General features: G+C 39.0%; 1 protein-coding gene across 1 annotated transcript; it reads left to right on the forward strand.

Annotated features, from left to right (window-relative positions):
• The first annotated feature begins 1,950 nt into the window (after positions 1 to 1,950).
• On the forward strand, positions 1,951 to 20,160 carry LOC148757390 (uncharacterized). The gene is made up of 3 exons (XM_088800712.1): positions 1,951 to 2,752; positions 8,215 to 9,024; positions 20,077 to 20,160. The coding sequence occupies exons 2-3, from the start codon at positions 8,266 to 8,268 to the stop codon at positions 20,158 to 20,160; spliced, it is 843 nt and encodes a 280-aa protein (XP_088656838.1). The 5' UTR covers positions 1,951 to 2,752; positions 8,215 to 8,265.
• Positions 20,161 to 20,548: the final 388 nt, after the last annotated feature.

Below are 20,548 nucleotides of genomic sequence, written 5' to 3' on the forward strand. Positions count from 1 at the left end.
GATTAGTTTAGGATTGAAAAGGATCTTCCTGGCTTCTATGGGGAGACTATATGGCAGAAAGACAAGGGTGTAAGCAAAGAATCCAGTTAGGAGGCTACAAGGACAATACAGTATGGCCTGTTTGATAAACTACACACTGGAATGCATGAAAAGAAGTGATGGGAGATAAGCTTGGAAAGATAGGTCCAGGCCAAATAATGACAGCTCTTTCATGCCGTGTAAAATATTCAGATTTTGTCTTGTACTATTCATGGATTTTAAAAAAGGAAATACTTTGATCAGCTGGCACCACACACAAATTCAAGTTCTGGACTATCACTCATGCTCTCAGTATCTGTTTCTCTCTTTGTGTGAACCTCGTTTTCACATATCTAATTTCTTCATTCACCAAGAAACAGCTCACCATAGAAACTGTCCTTATATCTCACACTTTTAAAATTAGAGCAACTGCTCTGCAGTCTTCCAAATTAAAAAGAAGCCAAGGGGCAAGGTCTTCTAATGGCTTCTCTACTAAAAGCACATGTTAGGAGTTCTGCTTCTTCTTAGGATGTAGTAAGCTAGAAGGAATGTCACGTCTATCCCCAACAATGAGGAAAAGCTAGATAAACTACAAAGTATAACTTATTTTAACCCATTGGAGAACTAAATGACAGGGAAAATGCATAGCCTGTAACCCAAGGAGGAATACACTCTTTTAAGAAGAGAGGGTCTCATTTTTATCAGAATACGGGAGGAACTATGCTGGTTGCCCTCAAGTTGTTAAGAAGAAATCAGCTACACTGCTCACACATTTCTAGAGGCTGAGTGTAGGCTAGAATGACAACATGAAACCCCTGGGAGCCTCAGACACAAGGGCATGTTGCACACACCCTAACAGGCTCTTTTCCATGACATCTACCAGGTGCTCGTGGGAAAGCCTGGGAGAGGGCATGAGACCAGAGGAAGTCCCTCAGTTCTACAGCCAATGGGAAAGGTCCATCTGCTGCTGCTGGAAAAGAACAAAATCCTACTCCTCACCCAGAAACTTCTCTTAAACATAATGAAAGAGTTCAGCCAGAGAGAAAAGAGGAATGGGGGACGGTGTGGGGGTTTGAAGAAGGAGAAGGAGGAGAAGGGAAAGTAGAGAAGAGAAAGATCAGAGCAGAAAATCCTTGAAAACACAATGGCTAGGAATTTTCCCCAAATAATGAAAGACATCAAGCCACATACCTGAAGAGCTTGAGCACCACTAGTAGGAGCGATATGGTCACACACATACACACACACACAAACACCCACGCGCACACACACACACACACACACACACACACACACCTACTAAGGCACATCATATTTAAACTGCTAAAAACAAGAGAAAAAATGAAACTTATGCAGGCTGATAGTAAAAATGACACAACATATAGAGAAAGAGAATAATTACCCCAGACTTCTTATTAAAAAATGGCAAGCAGAAAGAACAATGGAGTGATAGTTTTTAGTGATAATTTCCTGAAAGAGTAAAAGGTCAACCTAGAATCCAATATTTAGTGAAAATCTCTTTCAAAATAAAAGGCAAATAAAAAACCAAATGTCAGAGACTGTCATATGGTATTAAAAAGCAAGATCTAGCTATTTGCTGTTCTACAAAATACAGTTTAGTTTCAGACACTATTTGTTGACCTATTTGGTTGAAAATAGAAGGATGGGAAAATATATACTATGCAAACAATAACTGTAAGAGATCTGGAGCAGCCATGCTAATATCAGATATAATATCAGACTTTAATACAAGGAATATTTATTTCTAGAGATAAAATAATGAGTGTTTCTTATGATAAAAAGTAAATACGTCAAGGAGACATAACAATCATAAATGTATATACAGCTTATAAAAGAGCGATAAAATGCATGAAACAAAAACTTATGTAATTTAAAGGACAAATAAATAATTCCATGATTCTAGTTTGTTGTCACACAGCAGCCTAGCCGCTTGTCCCTACCATCCTTTCCTTAGGGAAAGAGGGTTGCGGGTTGTCCCTCTTAGGGGTTGAGTTTTATAGGTCTCCTCTCTTGGTCCCAGTATGCTGGGTCTGCGGTCAAAGACGAGTAAGTTTCCTCAAGGGAGGGACGACTTAAGCCAGACGGGACCCCAGGGACCCCCATGAGTTAGCCTTTGAAACTAGGAGGGATGCCCCTCCTTCAATGTTTCCTGGGAGCTGCTGACTCCTGCTTCAAGTGACCAGCACTCTATTGTGCTAAGGAATGATTAATTGAGTGAAACCATCTCACTCCCCGCTTGGCTCATGGGATGATTGCCATGAGAGACCTGCTCCCCCAGGGATTGTATACACCGCACCTTGTTCACATGGGGACAGCATGCACAGGTTGCTTTGGGACAATATGATTGGATATTGGGAACATGCTGATTGTATTAGTGGTGTAAGAGTTTTACAGACCCTGCCCAGAATCATGTGATGCCTATTGTAAAAAAGCAATAAATACCCACGACGACCCGATTCGGGGCTCCAGTCTCTTGAGGCTGTGAGTCCCTTGGTCCTCTGTGGTTTCTCTGCATTCAGTGTCTCTGGTCTCTTTATTTCTATAATAGAATTTAGCCCCTGCCGCCTCCCTCGCTTTCCCACTGCTTGTGTTGTGCAGGACGCAACATCTGGCGCCCAACGTGGGGCACGAGGAGAGAAGAACAACTAAGAGTTGTATGGTCTGCAGATACGGTTGAGGGGCCTCTGAGCATCCGTCGCGCGACAGCTACCTGGTAAGGGGGTAGTTTTATGGACTCAGAGTATTAAACCAAGGTTATTCAGAGGAAGTAATTAAATACTTTTCAATCTATCTTTGAGTGACAGTGCGTGGGAGTGTGTGTGTATGGTTATGGTCCCACGATCTTCGTGATTACGGGGCTTGAGTGGGCTCGTCACCGCGGTTCCGTCACTCTGTCATATGGCATAACGGCTACTTGGGGGTTTCCCCAACCTGGACCGGGATTTATACGGTTGAGCCTTAGCCAAGACAGGTGCTAAGTTCCCGCGAGGGGAACGGCCGGCCGAGCATCAGAGTGGATATTGAGTGAAAGTTTCTTTTTTTTTCCTTCTTGTATCCTTCTTGTGGGAAAGAAAAAATGGGAAATTCAGAAAGCAAGTATAGACCTTATATTTGCCTGCTGAAGCAGTTGCTTAAAAAAGGACAACATAGGGCCTCAGAAAAGAGGTTGGAAGAACTTCTCAAAGTAATTGAGGTCCATTGCTCTTGGTTTCCTACCCTGGGAACCTTAGACTTAGATAAATGGGAAGCAGTTGGTCAAGATCTCCGTGATCTCCATGCCAACGGAACTTCGTTTCCAAGTTCGATCTGGGAGACTTTTGAACTAGTTCGGTCAGTTCTAGAACCACTACAGACAGACTCTGAAGAGGAAAGGGAAGATAGGGAAGGTAAGAGAGATTCACCAAAGAGAACTAAAAAGGAAAGAGAAGATGAGGGGTCAGAGTCTAATTCCACTATAGTCCCTCGAAATCTTTATCCTGATCTCGAGGAATGTTTCCAGGAGGAGTTTCCCCCTCCGTTCTGGCCTCCACCACCTCCATGTGCTAATCAGATGTGGCAACAGCCTAAGACTTGCTGTAATGCCAATAATCCATTTATTCAGAACAATCCGTTTGCTCAAAAGCCTCCAGCAATAACAGCTAAACAATTCAGCTTCAAATTGTCAGCATTAGAGCAGGGTATACATCAGGCAAAAATGGCTGGAGATGTGGATGCTCTTAATTTTCCAGTGATTTTCAGACAAATTGAAGCTCCTGGTCAAAATAACCCAGATGGAATCCATGAGGCAGTGTATGAGCCTTTTCCTTTTAAATTGCTTAAAGAGTTAAAACAGGCAGTATTACAGTTTGGGACTACTTCTCCCTATACTGTTGGCCTCGTTAGAGGTATTGCTGATGGCCACAGAATGATTCCAACAGACTGGCAGGCCTTAGCTCAAACTTGCCTTACTCCTGCACAATTCTTGCAGTTTAAAACTTGGTGGATTGAAGGGGCTGAGAATAAAGAAAGACAAAACCAAGCTCTTAACATTAATATTACTGCTGATCAGCTTGTTGGCAAAGGCCACTGGGCACCAACCCGTAATCAATTAGATATGCAAGGAGTTGCTATAGAGCAACTTAAACAAATTTGCCTTGCTGCATGGGAAAAGATTGAAGTAGAAGGAAAGACTCATTCCTCCTTTCAGAAAGTTCTTCAAGGATCTCAGGAGCCTTATTCTGATTTCCTGGCTCGACTCCAGGAAGCCATTAAAAAACAAATTACTAATCCTGTAGCTGCAGATGTGATCCTTCAGATTATGGCATATGAGAATGCTAATAAGGATTGTCAAAGAGCCATAGGGGCACAAAAAGGAAAGACAGATGCAATGGGGTATTTGCGCTTGTGCCAAGAAGTAGGGACTGAGGATCATAAGGCAGCACTATTGGCTAATGCAATTACCGGTGCTTTTCAAAAAAGGGATAAGTTTTCTGGCACTTGCCATAATTGCGGAAAAACAGGACATACTAAAAGAAATTGCAGGGTTAAAAGTAAAAACAACCCTCAACCTCCTCAGCCCACACCTTTTCAAGGTACAAAACAGCCTGGATTGTGTCCACGCTGTCAGAAAGGAAATCATTGGGCCTCCGCTTGCAGATCTAAATATCATAAAGACGGCACTTTGCTTCAGGGAAACGGGAAGCTGGGCCAGCCCCAGGCCCAGACAACAACCGGGGCATTTGTGGGTCAGACAATCCCTCAACTGGGGATGTTTGCCAACCCAGCGGCACCACAGAATTATCACACGGTGCCGCCCCCTCAAAACTATCCATTGAGCAATTAACTTCTGCCACTGAAGAAAGTGCTGCAGTAGATGTTTGTACTGCTCAAAATATTTTATTACTCCCAGGGGAAACACCTCTCCGGGTGCCTACAGGCATTGTTGGACCAATTCCCAAAAATACGGTGGGACTCCTCCTTGGTCGTTCCAGCTTAACATCAAAAGGAGTTACTGTCCACACCGGAATAATAGACCCAGATTTTAAAGGAGAAATTCAAATTGTTATGTCTTCTTCAGTTCCATGGTCAGCAAAAAAAGGAGAAAAAGTTGCTCAGCTTCTCTTAATTCCATATATTCCACCCAATTTACGAGGAACTCAAAAAAGAACAGGAGGATTTGGAAGTACAGGTTTAGCAGGAACATTCCTGGCAGAGAAAATTTCTAGCATTCGTCCTTTATGCCACATTAGCCTTCAAGACAGAAAATTTTTAGGACTTATGGATACAGGTGCAGACGTCTCCATCATTTGCTCTCAAGATTGGCCTGCAAATTGGCCTACCCAACAAGCCGACATAAATGTTGTTGGAGTAGGAGAAATTTCAAAATTGCTTCAAAGCACCCATATCCTTCCTTGCCTTGGGCCAGAAGGACAAAAAGGATTTTTGCAGCCATATGTTGCTGATATTCCAATAAGTTTATGGGGTAGAGATTTACTTTCTCAATGGAGAGCAAAAATTGTTATTCCCCCAGGACAGTATAGTCCTCAAAGTCAGCAAATGATGAAACAGATGGGGTATCTACCAGGACAAGGTTTAGGCAAATTTAATCAGGGCATTACCCAACCTCTCCAACCTGCATTACAGGTGGGCAGAGAAGGGATAGGATTTCATTCACAAGATCAACAGCCTTTTTGTTAGGGGCCGCTGTCGCTGAGCTAAAAACTCCTTTAGCTCTTAAATGGATAGATAATAAGCCTCATTGGATTGAACAGTGGCCCCTTTCTAAGGAGAAATTAGAGGCATTAATGGAAATGGTACAGATTCAATTAGAACAAGATCATATAGAGTCTTCCACTAGTCCGTGGAATTCCCCAGTATTTGTTATAAAGAAAAGATCAGGAAAATGGAGAATGCTCACAGATTTAAGAGTAGTTAATTCTTTAATTGAACCCATGGGTCCACTTCAACCTGGCCTTCCTCAGCCATCCATGATTCCAAAAAATTGGCCATTGGTGGTCATAGACCTACAAGATTGCTTTTATTCAATTCCTTTACATCCTGAGGATTGCCCTAAATTTGCATTTTCAATACCATCTTTAAATAATAAAGAACCAATCAAGAGGTATCAGTGGAAAGTACTCCCTCAGGGAATGCTAAATAGCCCTACCATTTGTCAATTTTATGTGGCTAGAGCTGTTGCTCCAGTCAGAGAGAAATTTCCAGCCTGTTATATCATTCATTATATGGATGACATTCTCTGTGCTGCGTCTTCCCCAGAAGTCCTTGCAGATTGTTTCAAACTGTTGCAAGAGCAACTTGAGATGGCAGGACTCTGCATTGCTCCTGATAAAATTCAAACTACAACTCCCATCAAATATTTGGGAGCTATCTTGGACAGACAAACGATTAAACCTCAAAAGGTACAGATCAGAAGAGATCAAATTTCCACTTTAAATGATTTACAAAAATTGTTGGGAGATATTAATTGGTTACGTCCCACTCTGGGAATCCCAACTTATGCGCTGAATAATTTGTTTAGTCTTTTACGGGGTCCTTCTCAATTGAATAGTCCCCGTACTTTAACCCCTCAGGCTTGTCAGGAGTTGGAATTAGTAGAAAAGAAAATTCAAGAAGCTCAGGTTCAGCGCATAGATCCCTCTCAACCCTTACAAATTTTAATTTTTCCCACTCCTCATTCACCAACCGCAGTTATTGTCCAACAAAATGACCTTGTGGAGTGGTTGTTTCTGCCTAATAATTTTGTTAAATCTCTTCCAACATACTTAGAGTTAATTTCAGAACTTGTTTCTCGAGCTCGAACCAGAGTTCTTCATTTAAATGGAATAGAAGCCAATAAGATAATAGTTCCCTTTAAAAAACAGCAAATAAATCATTTAAATATTCATTCTGAAGTTTGGCAAATTGCTGTTTGTGGATATTTCGGCATAATTGATAACCATTATCCTAAACATAAATTGTTTCAGTTTCTATTAAAAACTAGTTGGATTCTCCCGAAAAGGTTAAGTTCAGTTCCTATTTCCCAAGGGAGGACAGTTTTTACTGATGGGTCCAGTAATGGCAAAGCTGCTATTGTTAGTGAAGTTGACCAACAGGTTATTCAGACTAATTGTACCTCAGCCCAGAGAGCAGAATTAGTTGCAGTTTTAACTGCTCTGCAGGAGTGTGGTGAGCCTTTGAATATTGTCTCTGATTCTGCTTATGTTGTACATACAGTACAAAATATAGAGACGGCGCTTCTGTCTAACAACTCTAATCCGTCTCTCCAGTTTCTTTTTAATCAACTCCAACAAGTAGTTAGAAATAGACAACATCCATTTTTCATCACTCATATACGCGCTCATACTCCCCTCCCGGGACCTTTGACGCGTGGCAATGCCATTGCTGATTCTTTGGTTGCTAATGTATTAGTTACCGAGGCAACCAAATTCCATTCTTTGACTCATGCCAATGCTGCAGGTCTTCGGGCTCGGTTCCCAATTACCTGTAAACAGGCCAAGCATATTGTTCAAACTTGCCCAACTTGTCAGATTCTTAATGCTCCTCAAGAATGCCCAGAAGGGGTTAATCCCCGAGGTTTAGTACCCAATGATATTTGGCAGATGGATGTAACCCATGTTCCTTCATTTGGGAAATTGTCATTTGTACATGTCACAATTGACACATCTTCTGGATATATCACTACAACCGCTCAGAGTGGTGAAACTGCAGGACACGCTTGCAGGCACTTGTTAATTTGTTTTTCTGTTATGGGACTTCCCAAAGCCATTAAAACAGATAACGGTCCTGCTTATACTAGCAATAAATTTACCAAATTTTGTGAACAGTGGAATATTCACCATACCACTGGAATTCCTTATAATCCTAAAGGTCAAGCCATTGTGGAGCGAGCTAATTGTACTTTAAAGAAACAATTACAAAAACAAAAAGGGGGAGACAAGGATCCTCCGCAGGTGCAATTAGCCAAAGCTATGTTCACTTTGAATTTTTTAAATTTTTCTGGCTCTAATAATATGGAGCCTCATCTTGGACACACAGCTGCAGAAAGACATTTTAATAATCTCCATAGCCCTAAGGCTTTGGAAGATGTGCCCATTTGGTGGAAGGATATCCAGACCAATCAATGGCATTTAGGGACTCTGTTAACATGGGGACGAGGTTATGCTTGTATTTCTCCAGGATCAAAAGAACGTCCTCTGTGGGTGCCAAGCCGGTGCATTAAGCCTTATCATGGAGTCCGATCCCTTGCAGAACATGGCAATCAGCACGCTGGTCCAAACCTCGGATGCTGTTCCTCCGCGGAATGTGATCATCACTCGCCAGATGGGATCTCCACCGATGACCCAGGTGTACGCGACCTACCGATGCGTGGCACCGAGCGACCCCTACCGGTGGATGAATCGCTTCATGGGCCCCCGTCATCAGGCTCCGACTTCCCCGGCTCCTCCAGCCCCTGTGGTGGTTCCGCAGCCGAGATGTCCATCAGGCCAGACGTATCCGCCGCCGGCACCTCCTCCCAGTGAGGCGTCTTCATCATCTGAGACATCGCAGCCGAGGGTTCCACGCATCCGGATTCTTAGAGCTCCTCCTAGACGCAACCCGCTGCCTACTTGGAAGCAGATTAAGAAATTGTCCCGAGAGGCAGAGAGAAATCTTATAGTGTTAGGAATGCCGAGAACAGCCTCCAACATGCTTATCTCCATGATGGCCATTCTCATGGCTGTAAGTTTCCTTCCCATGGGTGTTAAAGCAGAAAACTTCACATATTGGGCTTATGTTCCCAATCCTCCATTGCTGACACCTGTAACTTGGAATGATGCGCCTCCTCTGATTTATATAAATGATAGCTCCTGGTTCCCAGGACCAGAGGATCAGAGAGGTCCAGAATTTCCTGATGAAGAAGGCAGAGAATTTAATCTCACCAAAACAACTGCCTTGGGATTTGTTTATCCTCCTCTTTGCATTGGTCCAGTCCCTCCTTGTATTCTGGTAAAGGATCAAGTGTGGGTCACCCCTAAGGGTGAAGGGACTGAGTCCTATAGGGACTTGTTCATGCTTTCAGGAAAAGGATTTCAGACTGAAGGGTTGAGTACCCATCTGTATCCTCCTCCCATTTCTACTTGTCCTCAAGAGAAGTGGGCAGCCAATCATTCCCGTATTCATTGGGAAGAATGTAGAGGAAGTTTTGATAGAGTGCTAGCTCGAAATTCCATAGGTACAATTGTTGATTGGGGACCTTTTGGGATCGCTATGCACACCTGCTCTTCAGGAAGGTGCTCTGAGCCCCAATCTCTTAAAGACAAATTAGTGTTAGGAGGATTTCCAAAAATAGTTAAATCTCCTTATGATCTGTCCATTTATTGGATAGATAAAGTTCTGGCCCCACCTCAGTTAAAAATGATTACTCCCATTAGGGGTCCAGTGCAAAAGACCTTGTGGAAGGTGGCCTTGGCTTTAGCGCCTATTGGCATTTGGAATGGAAATTTGACCAAGGATAATAATAAACGGTACACCTTTAATTTTGAAAAATATCAAAAGCTTAATTTACAAGCTTGCCTTAAATTGCCTTATGTTTTCCTGATTGGAAAATTTACTATAGAGAATTCCCTTAGCCTTGTTGAATGTTTTCATTGTCGTTTGTATACTTGTATAGATTCCTCCATTTATAATTCCTCAGAAGATAAAATTATGATTTTAAGAAAAAGACGGGGTCTATGGATTCCTGTCCGAGCCCCTAGAGTGTGGGAGGGATCTCCTACTGTTCATATTGTTCTTCAATTGCTTCATAAGATTGTTCATCGAGCAAAAAGGTTTATTGGATTGTTAATTGCTGCTATAATGGGAATAATTGCTGTAACCACGGTTGCTGCTGTTTCTGGTGTCGCTTTACACCAGACTGTTCAAACTACTGAATTTGTACAACAATGGCATGAAAATGCTAGTAAAACTTGGAATCAACAGGTTAAGATAGATGAAGAAATTAATGTCAGATTAGTAGATTTAGAAACAACAGTAGTTTCTCTTGGTGATCAGTTAGAAAATTTACGTACTATGATTTCTCTTAAATGTGATTGGAATGTAACCACTTATTGTGTAACCCCTTTTGATTATAATCAAACTCGTACTCCTTGGAATGATGTTCGTGCTCATCTTTTGGGGCACATGCCTAATCTCACTGTAAATATTGTACAATTACAACAAGAGGTTGATCAAATGTCTAGCGCTAAGCTTCAACTTTTACCCGGAGAAGATGTTTTGTCAGCTGCTGCGGATGGATTGTCCTCCTTGAATCCGGTTAAATGGATAAAAAACCTGGGTGGTGGGTTTATTGGTGTTATTGTAACACTGATTATTGTATTCTGTTTGTTTTGTTTAGTCTTCGGATGCGGACATGCCTCCCTCCGAAAGGCATTGAATGAAGAAACGGCACGGTCTGTTTTTCTCACATTACAAAAACAAAAAGGGGGAGGTGTTGTCACACAGCAGCCTAGCCGCTTGTCCCTACCATCCTTTCCTTAGGGAAAGAGGGTTGCGGGTTGTCCCTCTTAGGGGTTGAGTTTTATAGGTCTCCTCTCTTGGTCCCAGTATGCTGGGTCTGCGGTCAAAGACGAGTAAGTTTCCTCAAGGGAGGGACGACTTAAGCCAGACGGGACCCCAGGGACCCCCATGAGTTAGCCTTTGAAACTAGGAGGGATGCCCCTCCTTCAATGTTTCCTGGGAGCTGCTGACTCCTGCTTCAAGTGACCAGCACTCTATTGTGCTAAGGAATGATTAATTGAGTGAAACCATCTCACTCCCCGCTTGGCTCATGGGATGATTGCCATGAGAGACCTGCTCCCCCAGGGATTGTATACACCGCACCTTGTTCACATGGGGACAGCATGCACAGGTTGCTTTGGGACAATATGATTGGATATTGGGAACATGCTGATTGTATTAGTGGTGTAAGAGTTTTACAGACCCTGCCCAGAATCATGTGATGCCTATTGTAAAAAAGCAATAAATACCCACGACGACCCGATTCGGGGCTCCAGTCTCTTGAGGCTGTGAGTCCCTTGGTCCTCTGTGGTTTCTCTGCATTCAGTGTCTCTGGTCTCTTTATTTCTATAATAGAATTTAGCCCCTGCCGCCTCCCTCGCTTTCCCACTGCTTGTGTTGTGCAGGACGCAACACTAGTTGGTGATTTTAATATCAGGAATTGATAACATGAATAAATAGAAAATTAGTAAGAATATAGAAGGATTAAACAACATTATCACCAACTTTATAGTACAAACACTTCACATCATGGTCCATAAAATTAAAACATATATACACTTTGGATTTCATCAAAATTTAAAATCTTTGCCTTCAAAGACAGTCACTAATAAAAGAAAAAAACAAGCCACCAATTGAGAGGAAATATTTACAAATCACATATATGTGATAAGTACTTGTATCTAGGGTGTATGAAGAATTTTTTGATTTAATAAAAAAAGACAAACAACCCAATAAAAAATAGCAAAAGATATGAATAGACACCAAAATGATATTTAAATGGGGAACAGGTTAATACAAAGAAGTTCAACATCACTATTCAATAGGCAAACGTAAATTAAATGATGATAACACTGCATACCCACTGACATGGCTGTCATAAAAAAGACAGACAATATTAAGTGTCACAGAAGTTACAGAGAACCTGGAAACCTCATACATTGTTGGTGGGAAAGTAAGATGGTACAGAACTTTGGAAATAGTTTGACGATTTCTTACAAACTTAAACATGTACTTATTATGATAATCCCACTCCTAGGTATTTACTCCCCAAAAGTAAAAACATGTCCACACAAAGACTTGTATGTACAGGTTCACAGTAGCTTTATTCTTATAAACTGGAAGCAATCAAAATTAACATCAATTGATGAATGACTAAGCAAATTGTGATCTATCCATATGAGAGCATACTACTCAGCAAGGAAAGGGAACCAACTACTGATAGATGCAGGAACATAGATAATCCTGAATAATATCGTGCTGAACTTGGAAAAAGTCCAAATTAAATGACTATATATTTGTATGATTACATTTATACAAAATTTCTTAGAAACGGCAAAGTTATAGAAGCAGAATGAAGATTACTGTGTTTATTGGTAATCGTGGTATGGGAGTGGGACTGACTGCAGTTGGTGACGTGAAGGAATGTTTTGGGCAATTGTAGTATTCTAAAACCAGATTGTGGTTATGGCTGATGACTACAAATGTACTAACATTTATTGAACTGTACATTTAAGATGGATTTTATAGTACATTAATTATATCTCAAGAAAGCTATTAAAGAAAAAAAAAGAAAATTCTGTCAGTGAATAATCATCCAATTCTATTAGGTTGGTGCAAAAGTAATTGCGGTTTTTGCAATTATTTTAAATCTTTTAAACTGCAATTACGTTTGCACCAACCTAATACCTAATGTCATTTTCTTGTCTTTCCTCTTAGATACATTTCTGTGTTAGAGAGTGATGTGGAAGGGGTCAACCATCTCTCTTTCTCTCTACATCTTTCCCTTTTTTTATTTTTTAAAGCAAAAGAGCAGATCACAATAAAATAAGCTTCAAATATGGACTGATCCAAGTATTAAATTGGGATTGTGCGATCTTTGATCAGTATATATTCAGCCACCTTTCTACAACCTCCATATCCATATTTCTTAATACTGAACAAGTAATGGTGATCTTGAGAAGATGAACTATTGTCAACCATCAATGAGAAAGTCATATGAAGTTAAAAATAGTTGCTCTTAACCAAAATAAGAAAACATACTCAGGTTTTTCAACAATATATGCCCACATATACCTATAACGTGAGTAGAAATCAAATAGGTTTATGAGTACAAGTCACATTTAGTAACATATTCAATTAATTCTGTTAGTTGTTATGGCTATTTGTCCAGATATTTAAGACTTAAGAGTATGTGTATTCAGAATGATTCCAAGACTGGCTAAAATTTTATCATGTAAAAAAAAGTTTCTATTGTGTGCTTATTGTATTTACTTTTATACAAGTGAAAGTGTGCACACGTGTGAAAATATGAGATGAAATTGATAATCAAAATGTAATTCAGTTAGGATAGACAGCAGGTTTATGTAGGGGAATAATAAAAGAGTACACTACAAAAGTTTTGGAGTCAGGCAATGGAAAGCTTTGAATCCTATGGTTTGATGTATGAGATATATATAGCCTATTTTTAATATGGGATTTATAAAATGAAAGCAGTATTTTATGACAAATACTGCTGTTGTACAAGAGAACTGAAGTGGGTGGAAAATGGAAGGATGAAGCATGAGGATATTATTTTTATTACACTAAACCAAGCCTGGAGTCGTAACTAGGAAAGTGGCATTGGTGATGAAAAAGAACTTTAAACACAGTTATCAGTTTTTGTGAGTTTCTTATGTTACAGGCATTGTGTTAAAGTTGTACATTCATTATTCTCTTTTATTTTCTCAGAAGTCCCATTAAAAAAACAATAAGCCTAGGACACTGTGTTGATTTGGAATCTGTGGCTTAGATAAGTGAAAAATTTCCTCAAAGTTCTTTAGTTGGAAAATGGTAGAATAGAGGAACAAACTGAAGGCTTTCTTCCTAATACCCAGAACAAGAACAAGAATTAATTATGTATGTTGGACTGAGAAAACCCACTTTAGACATTCTAGTAAGAATGGTTTGTTGGCTCTAAAATTTAGTTGCTAATTGGGAAATCAGGAGAAGCTTCACAGAAACCAGCAGAGCTAAGGAGCAGGGGAAGAAGTCTGAGGTGCTCTTTTTTTTTTTTTTTTTGAGGAGGGCGCAGCTCACAGTGGCCTAGCAGTGATCGAACCGGCAACGTTGGGTTTGTCAGCACCACACTCTAACCAACTGAGCTAACCCGCCACCCCTGAGGTGCTCTTTAACCATTTTAAACACTGACACCAGTTTTGTTTGGCAGGAGTATAGCATGTAGTCAAGGTAACTGTGAAACCCATCTCATATTAATTGAATATTTCCACTGATTTTTGTACGTAATGCACAAAATTATACGAAGATGGATCAAATACCTAGAAATGATTTGCTAACATGGAGGTATGGACCAGGTTTTAGTTTTCATCACATCATAATAAAGGTTTTAATTACTGAGGACATTATGTTGAGATGAACCTTGCAAACAGGATTGAGATCCCAAAGCACTGAACCATTCAGTTTCCTTTCAGCCAGGTTAGAATCTTGAACTGGCATTAGATAGGCTGTAAACCTTGATGGGATTTAAAATTTGTCAACATTTGGCACAGCATTAATTGAAACAAAGCAAACCAATGATAATTATTCATCAAGAATTATCTGAAATATTAAATATTAAAATATTCTCTTATAATTAAACTAATGGGAAGGTCTATGTGACAAAAGAATACTTTATAAATTAAAATTACACCAATACATTTTACTTCTTAAAAGTGATTTTTCTATCAATAATAAGTATGTGGTGTTTAAGGCATTACTGATTAATTCTCAGTTTCATGGATTTAGAGGCATGTAGAATATGTACACCCCAGGAACTCATCAATCAGCTTAGTCACATGATCAGGAGACTCTCATTTAATTAATAACCCCACTCCATATTCATATATAGTCTTTTATAAATCTGATATCTTTAAATTTGGCAGACATGCTTTATCTGCAACAAAGAAAACAATCAAAATCAAGAATGAAATCGAATGCGTGATGCTTTAACATAGGATATCAAAGACATCCACCACTTTTTTTTTCCAGCAAAAGGGAAATGTGATTATCAAGCTTAAGTGTGCTGTATATTAAATGAAAATTCTGATCATAAAGAAAGGTACTATCTACTCAAAAGTATAATTTCTGTACTTTGAAAATCATCTCAGCAAGAATTATCTTCCCCTATCAAATTGTAGCACTTGTCAAAATCAACTGTAAAGCATCTCAAGTGCTCTTCTGAATCAATAAAACAGATGTATAGCGATGCGAGGTTGCCCGGAGAAGGAAACAACAGTGAACCAGATGCCCATCAGTGCCCTTAATCTCTTGAACCCACACTTAACACAGTAGACAAGGCAGGTCTTTGGGACGCTACTCATAAGGGGGGAATACAAGGCTGATTCTTAATAATATGTAAAAATATGTAAAAATTATTTTCTTCCTCCTTCACTGCTAGACTTTTATCCTTTCGTTATATTTCTAAATAGACCATAGACATGTACCATGGCATTTTTAATTTGGTCTACTGGTAATTATAAGAAATTTTGTTATGATGCAATTTGAGAAATTAGAGGGTAAGCTTGTAGAAGACAAAAAAGGGACTGACTTTTTTTTTACCACAGGAAAATTTTTGCTTTAGCCAAATTATTTCCCTACCTTACTGATCAGCATCTCTTCCTTTTAGCTTAACTGTAGATTATAGCACTAAGGACCAGAAACTCTGGAGTCAGACCTGTGAGGCTTCAATCTCACTCCTGTATTCATTTTTTTTTTTTAACTAAAGTTTATTGGGGTGACAATGGTTAGCAAAGTTACACAGGTTTCAAGTGTACAATTCTGTAATACATCATCTATATATCACATTGTTTTCTCATCACCCAGAGTCAGTTCTCCTTCCATCACCATGTATTTGATCCTGTTTACCCTCTTCTACCACCCCCGCCCCTTACCCTCTGGTAACCACTAAACTGTTGTCTGTGTCTATGAGTTTTTGTTTCTTTATTTGTTTGTCTTGTTCCTTTGTTGCTTTCAGTTTTGTATCGATTTAGTATATAAACACAATGGAATACTATTCTGCCATAAGAAAAGATGAAATAGTGCCATTTGCGACAAGGATGGATCTTGAGATTATTACGCTAAGCGAAATAAGTCAGACAGAAAAAGTCGAAAACCATATGATTTCACTAATATGTGGGTTACAAAACTGAAAGCCCTGTATTCTGTTATATGAGCTGGGGCAAGTTAGTTAACTTCTTTATGCCTTCAATGTAAAATGGAGATAGCAACAGTACCTACCTCATGGTGTTCCATGAGATGCCGCTGGGTAAGGTACTGAAAATATTGCCTGGTACATAGCACACAACTGTGGTTCTATGGTTCTTAGATTTTTATCTCTTGTTGTTGATTTCATTAATATTCAGATTCTGTGGTTATCTCTTTGTCAGTTGTCAGTGACCAAATAATACATAATAATTGTTCCTGCGTACTATAAGGAACCACTACAAACCTGAGTCTTAGAGATTATTTAAAATTTACACACATAGTTTAATAGTTAAGAATGGGAATGATCTCATTAGGCTAGCTAAATCTAGACACTCACTTAAAAAAAAAAGTTGTCCAAGTATAAGACAAATATTTTTGGTTGATATGCACATAAGTCATATGGCTGATGTTATGATTTTTGTGGTCCCATCATATGCACATGTAGCTTATATGTTGACATTAGAAAGTAACCACTATGCAAGGCATATTATTATGAGACCAGTATGTAGTAGAATGAGAGGAGAAGGCTTTCTTGGGGCCACAACAGATAATATCAACTTTGAAAGACGGCAATAGTAGCCGGATTCCTCCTGTCTTCCATTACCTTTCTCTGAGGATTTTAGTAGGAGAGGACGACACAGGAGCTTCAGCCTATGGTGGCACTGCTCAGAAAATAATTTTTGAAAAATCTCAGAAGTGAGGAAGAAAACACAAGACATCATATGAGGAACCACATCAATAGCCATTAATATTATATATGACTTTTTTCTCTTTGCATTACACAATCCTAATCAATATTTGAGATCCGAATACATATTTACTTTTTTGTAATTTCTTTCCCAATTCCTAGGGACAGATCTATTTGTTCCTTCTGTAGTGTTTCCATAGTGCTTTGTGATGGTTCTATCATTTAAATTGCATTGCAATTTATCACGTCTCTTGCTTCATAAGATGATTAGCTTCTCCTGGAAAACAGTTATTATTACTAATATTTAGCACAAGGCCTGGTACACATTAGGCACTCAATCAATTTATACTGTATGAATAAATGATCATGTTTCCTGATTGTCTTACTATTCCCACTATGGAGTATCTCTAATAAACTATGTTATAGACTGAAAGTTGTGTCCCCCAAAAATTCATATGTTGAAGTCCAAACTCTAAGTGTGGTTGTATTTGGAGTAAGGAAGTAATCAAGATTAAATCAGGATAAGGCTCTGATTCAATAGGATTAGCGTCCTCATGAAAAGAGACACCAGAGCACACTCATGGTCTCTCTCTCTCCCTCTGCCCTTCTGAAGTCACAAGCATGTAGGAAAGATCATTGTGAGAATACAGTGGGAAGGTGGACATCTGCAATCCAGAGGGAGAGGTCTCACCAGACTCTAATCCTTGATCTTAGACTTCTAGTCTCCAGAACTATGAGAAAAGAAATTTCTGTTTTTTAAGCAATCCAGTCTGTGGTATTTTGTTATGGCAGCCCAAGCAGATTAATACAAACTACTACATGTTACCTTGTTTACTTTTATAGTAATTATCCAAGTCTTCTCTCTGACAAGCATCTCGAGACTAGTTCCTTGTTTATTTCAGCACTAAAGCTGGCCGATGACTTGCTGAATAAATAGTCATTGAATAAATAGATGAATGGATGAAACTTCTTTATTAATGGAACTTATGTGACTACTGCTAAAACAATTCACTGAAATATAGAACTGAATTAACCACATTTAACAGAAATCTTAGATACCATTAAGTTTATCAGGAACACGTAAAAATAAAAAAAGAAGACAGTAAAACCTGAGAGCAAATGATGTAAACAGATATACCACAAAGATATAAATACATATAAACAGCGAGTCTAATAAATCACTTGATTTCAGCACAAATAAATCCAAATTATAATAAGATACTTTTTTAATAAGTTAGCAATTTTAAAAGAACATTAATACTCAACATTTTCTGAGAAATTAAAATTTTCTATAAGTTTTAGAAAATAATCTAGCAATATACATTTAGATGCTTAGTTATTTACACCAGTTTGCCTAGCATTTCCAATTCTAGATTCTATCCTAAGAAAATAATCATTTTTTTATAAAATCATCTTAAAAGCAGAACATATTTTGTGTGTAAACATTTACTTTTCTATGAATATATGTAATTTTAGAAAAGAGCACCACAAAGCCTTGTGCTTAAAATGTGCATATGTCCCTCATTTTAACACAGAAATCAAGGTGATTTGAACTGGTTGCATTCTACAGTAGCCACTTGCTGCAGAAGATACTAGATCATCTTTTCTGTACCATATAGAGGGTGAGCTGATGCTTGCTGCCCTCTCTGTAGTCAAACTCATGCCTCCAGGACAAAAGCTCCCAATTTCTAAGGATATATATAAGTTGAAGCCCCTAAGACCTTTCTCACCATATTCCACTCCGGTGGCAGCATGGGTGGGCCTGGGAACAAATGCAGCTCAGCCAGGGCTAACAAGGCCAATCACCCTTCTCGCTATCATCTTTACTTTCTAAGAGTATTTCTTTTGGCGTATAATGATCACTTAAAGCAATGACATTCTTTGCCTTTCCCTTAGATATGGGATGGGGTGAAAAATATTCTAGAATGCCACACTTTCTGCCAACTTTCCTCTTCAACAAAATTATGCCTTTCTTTCGTAGTCTGGAACGGTGTAGATGACAGCAGAAAGACCAATTTGATTGCCTCTTAGAAAATTCAAGAATGGGATGTCTGACAGCTTTTTGGCTGTTCTGTTTAGAATATGGAAATACTTACTACTTGTTGTCCTCTGTATGGGGCTTTAGCCAAAATTCCAAGACACAGGAAAGGTCCCATTCAATATATTATGACACATTGTCTATGAAAGTTTCAGAGAAGCACAAAAAAGAAAATTAAAATCACCTGTCCTTTCTACGCTGCTTACGTTTTTGTGTCAATACCGATTACCCTTCTTAGCTACTCATAAAATGTATGTAAATATATATGGCCAGAATAATATTTTATAGGCTTTTTGAATCCTTGCTTTTCTACTTAAGTATATCCAAATATAATTCATTGTTCTCATAAAAGATAATTTTCAGTGGTGCATAGTTTTATATTAGTTTATAAAATTTGCAATCACAAGAACACACAGATTGTTTCTAGCATTTCCTTCTATATGTAATGCTTTAATGAACATCTTTGCTCATCAATTAATTCATCAAATATATTTTGAATGCCACTATGTGCCAGGCATACATCTGGGATATATGCCCAGAACATATCAGGGAAAAAGACAAGTGTTGTACGATCTTGTGAGAACAAAGGGGCGACAGGAAACTTGCAGCTGATGTATATGTGATGATTGTTTCATGAGTGTGTATGCACATCACAACTTAACAAATTGACACTTTTAATATGTGCGATTTATTATATTTCACTTACATCTCTATAGAGCTGTTAAATAAAAAGCAAAAAAAATTAACAGGAGAAGACAATTTTCTTAGGTATATTTAAACATTATGAGCATTGACAAGTCAAAGTGCAAGGTGACATGGGATCCTATTAAAGGATACTCTCACTTGGTTTTGGAGAGGATATCAGAGAATACTTGAGCTGAGAATCAGCATGGATGAGAATTAGTTAGGCAATAAGTGACCAAAACAAAGGTGGTGGAGAAAGAATTCCAGACAAAAGAGAGAGAAAAATTCTATGACCCTGGACTGTGATAGGAAACCATGAAAATTTCAATGAGCCTAGAGAAGGGGACCAGGAAGTGATTAGAGGGAAAGGGATGGAATAGTGAGAAATGAAGTTAGAGAATGAGGCAGAGACCAAAATCTAAAGGAAAGATTTCTTGAATCATATTCTAAGGGCAGAGTGCTAAGCAAGTGAGTAATAACACATTATTTGTGGGTATGTATGTGTCTGTGTGTTTAAATATTACCATGGCTATTATGTGGACATCGGCTTGTTTGTGTGGGAATTGAATTTGGTTAATGCGGTCACATTGCACAGTATGCCCTAAGACTACTGTATTCGTTTTGTCATGTCCAGATTGTGACTGGAACTAGAATAGGGTCACCGACAGGGGCCACAATAGGCATTTTAGAGGTGGACTGGACCAGGCTTAGTGCTTGATTGTATATTGTAGGGGAGGAAAGGAGGTAAGTCTGTGTGACTCCCAGGTTTTAGGTTAGAAACACACATAGATAGTCGGTGGATACATTTTCCTGAGATTGTTAACACTGAAAATAAAGCAAACTTAAGGGAAAGAAATTAGGTTAGCTGTGCACACATTAAATTGGAGATGTCTGTGTGATAGATAATCAGTAGAGTGCTCAAATACGCATGTATGCATACTTATACTCGGAACCAAGCAGAGACAGGAGGGAGCTTTTGATTTCAAGAGAAGAGTAGATATGACTGCTCAGTGAGGGAGAATGGTGTGGTTTCAGACTGAATGTTGAGAAACTCTGACATTTACTCTTCTGATAGAAAGGAAGGAGTAAGCAAGGAATCTGAGAAA

The sequence above is a fragment of the Rhinolophus sinicus genome, chromosome 8, assembly GCF_057876585.1.
Source record: "Rhinolophus sinicus isolate RSI-liver-muscle chromosome 8, RSI-T2T, whole genome shotgun sequence".
NCBI lineage: Eukaryota > Metazoa > Chordata > Mammalia > Chiroptera > Rhinolophidae > Rhinolophus > Rhinolophus sinicus.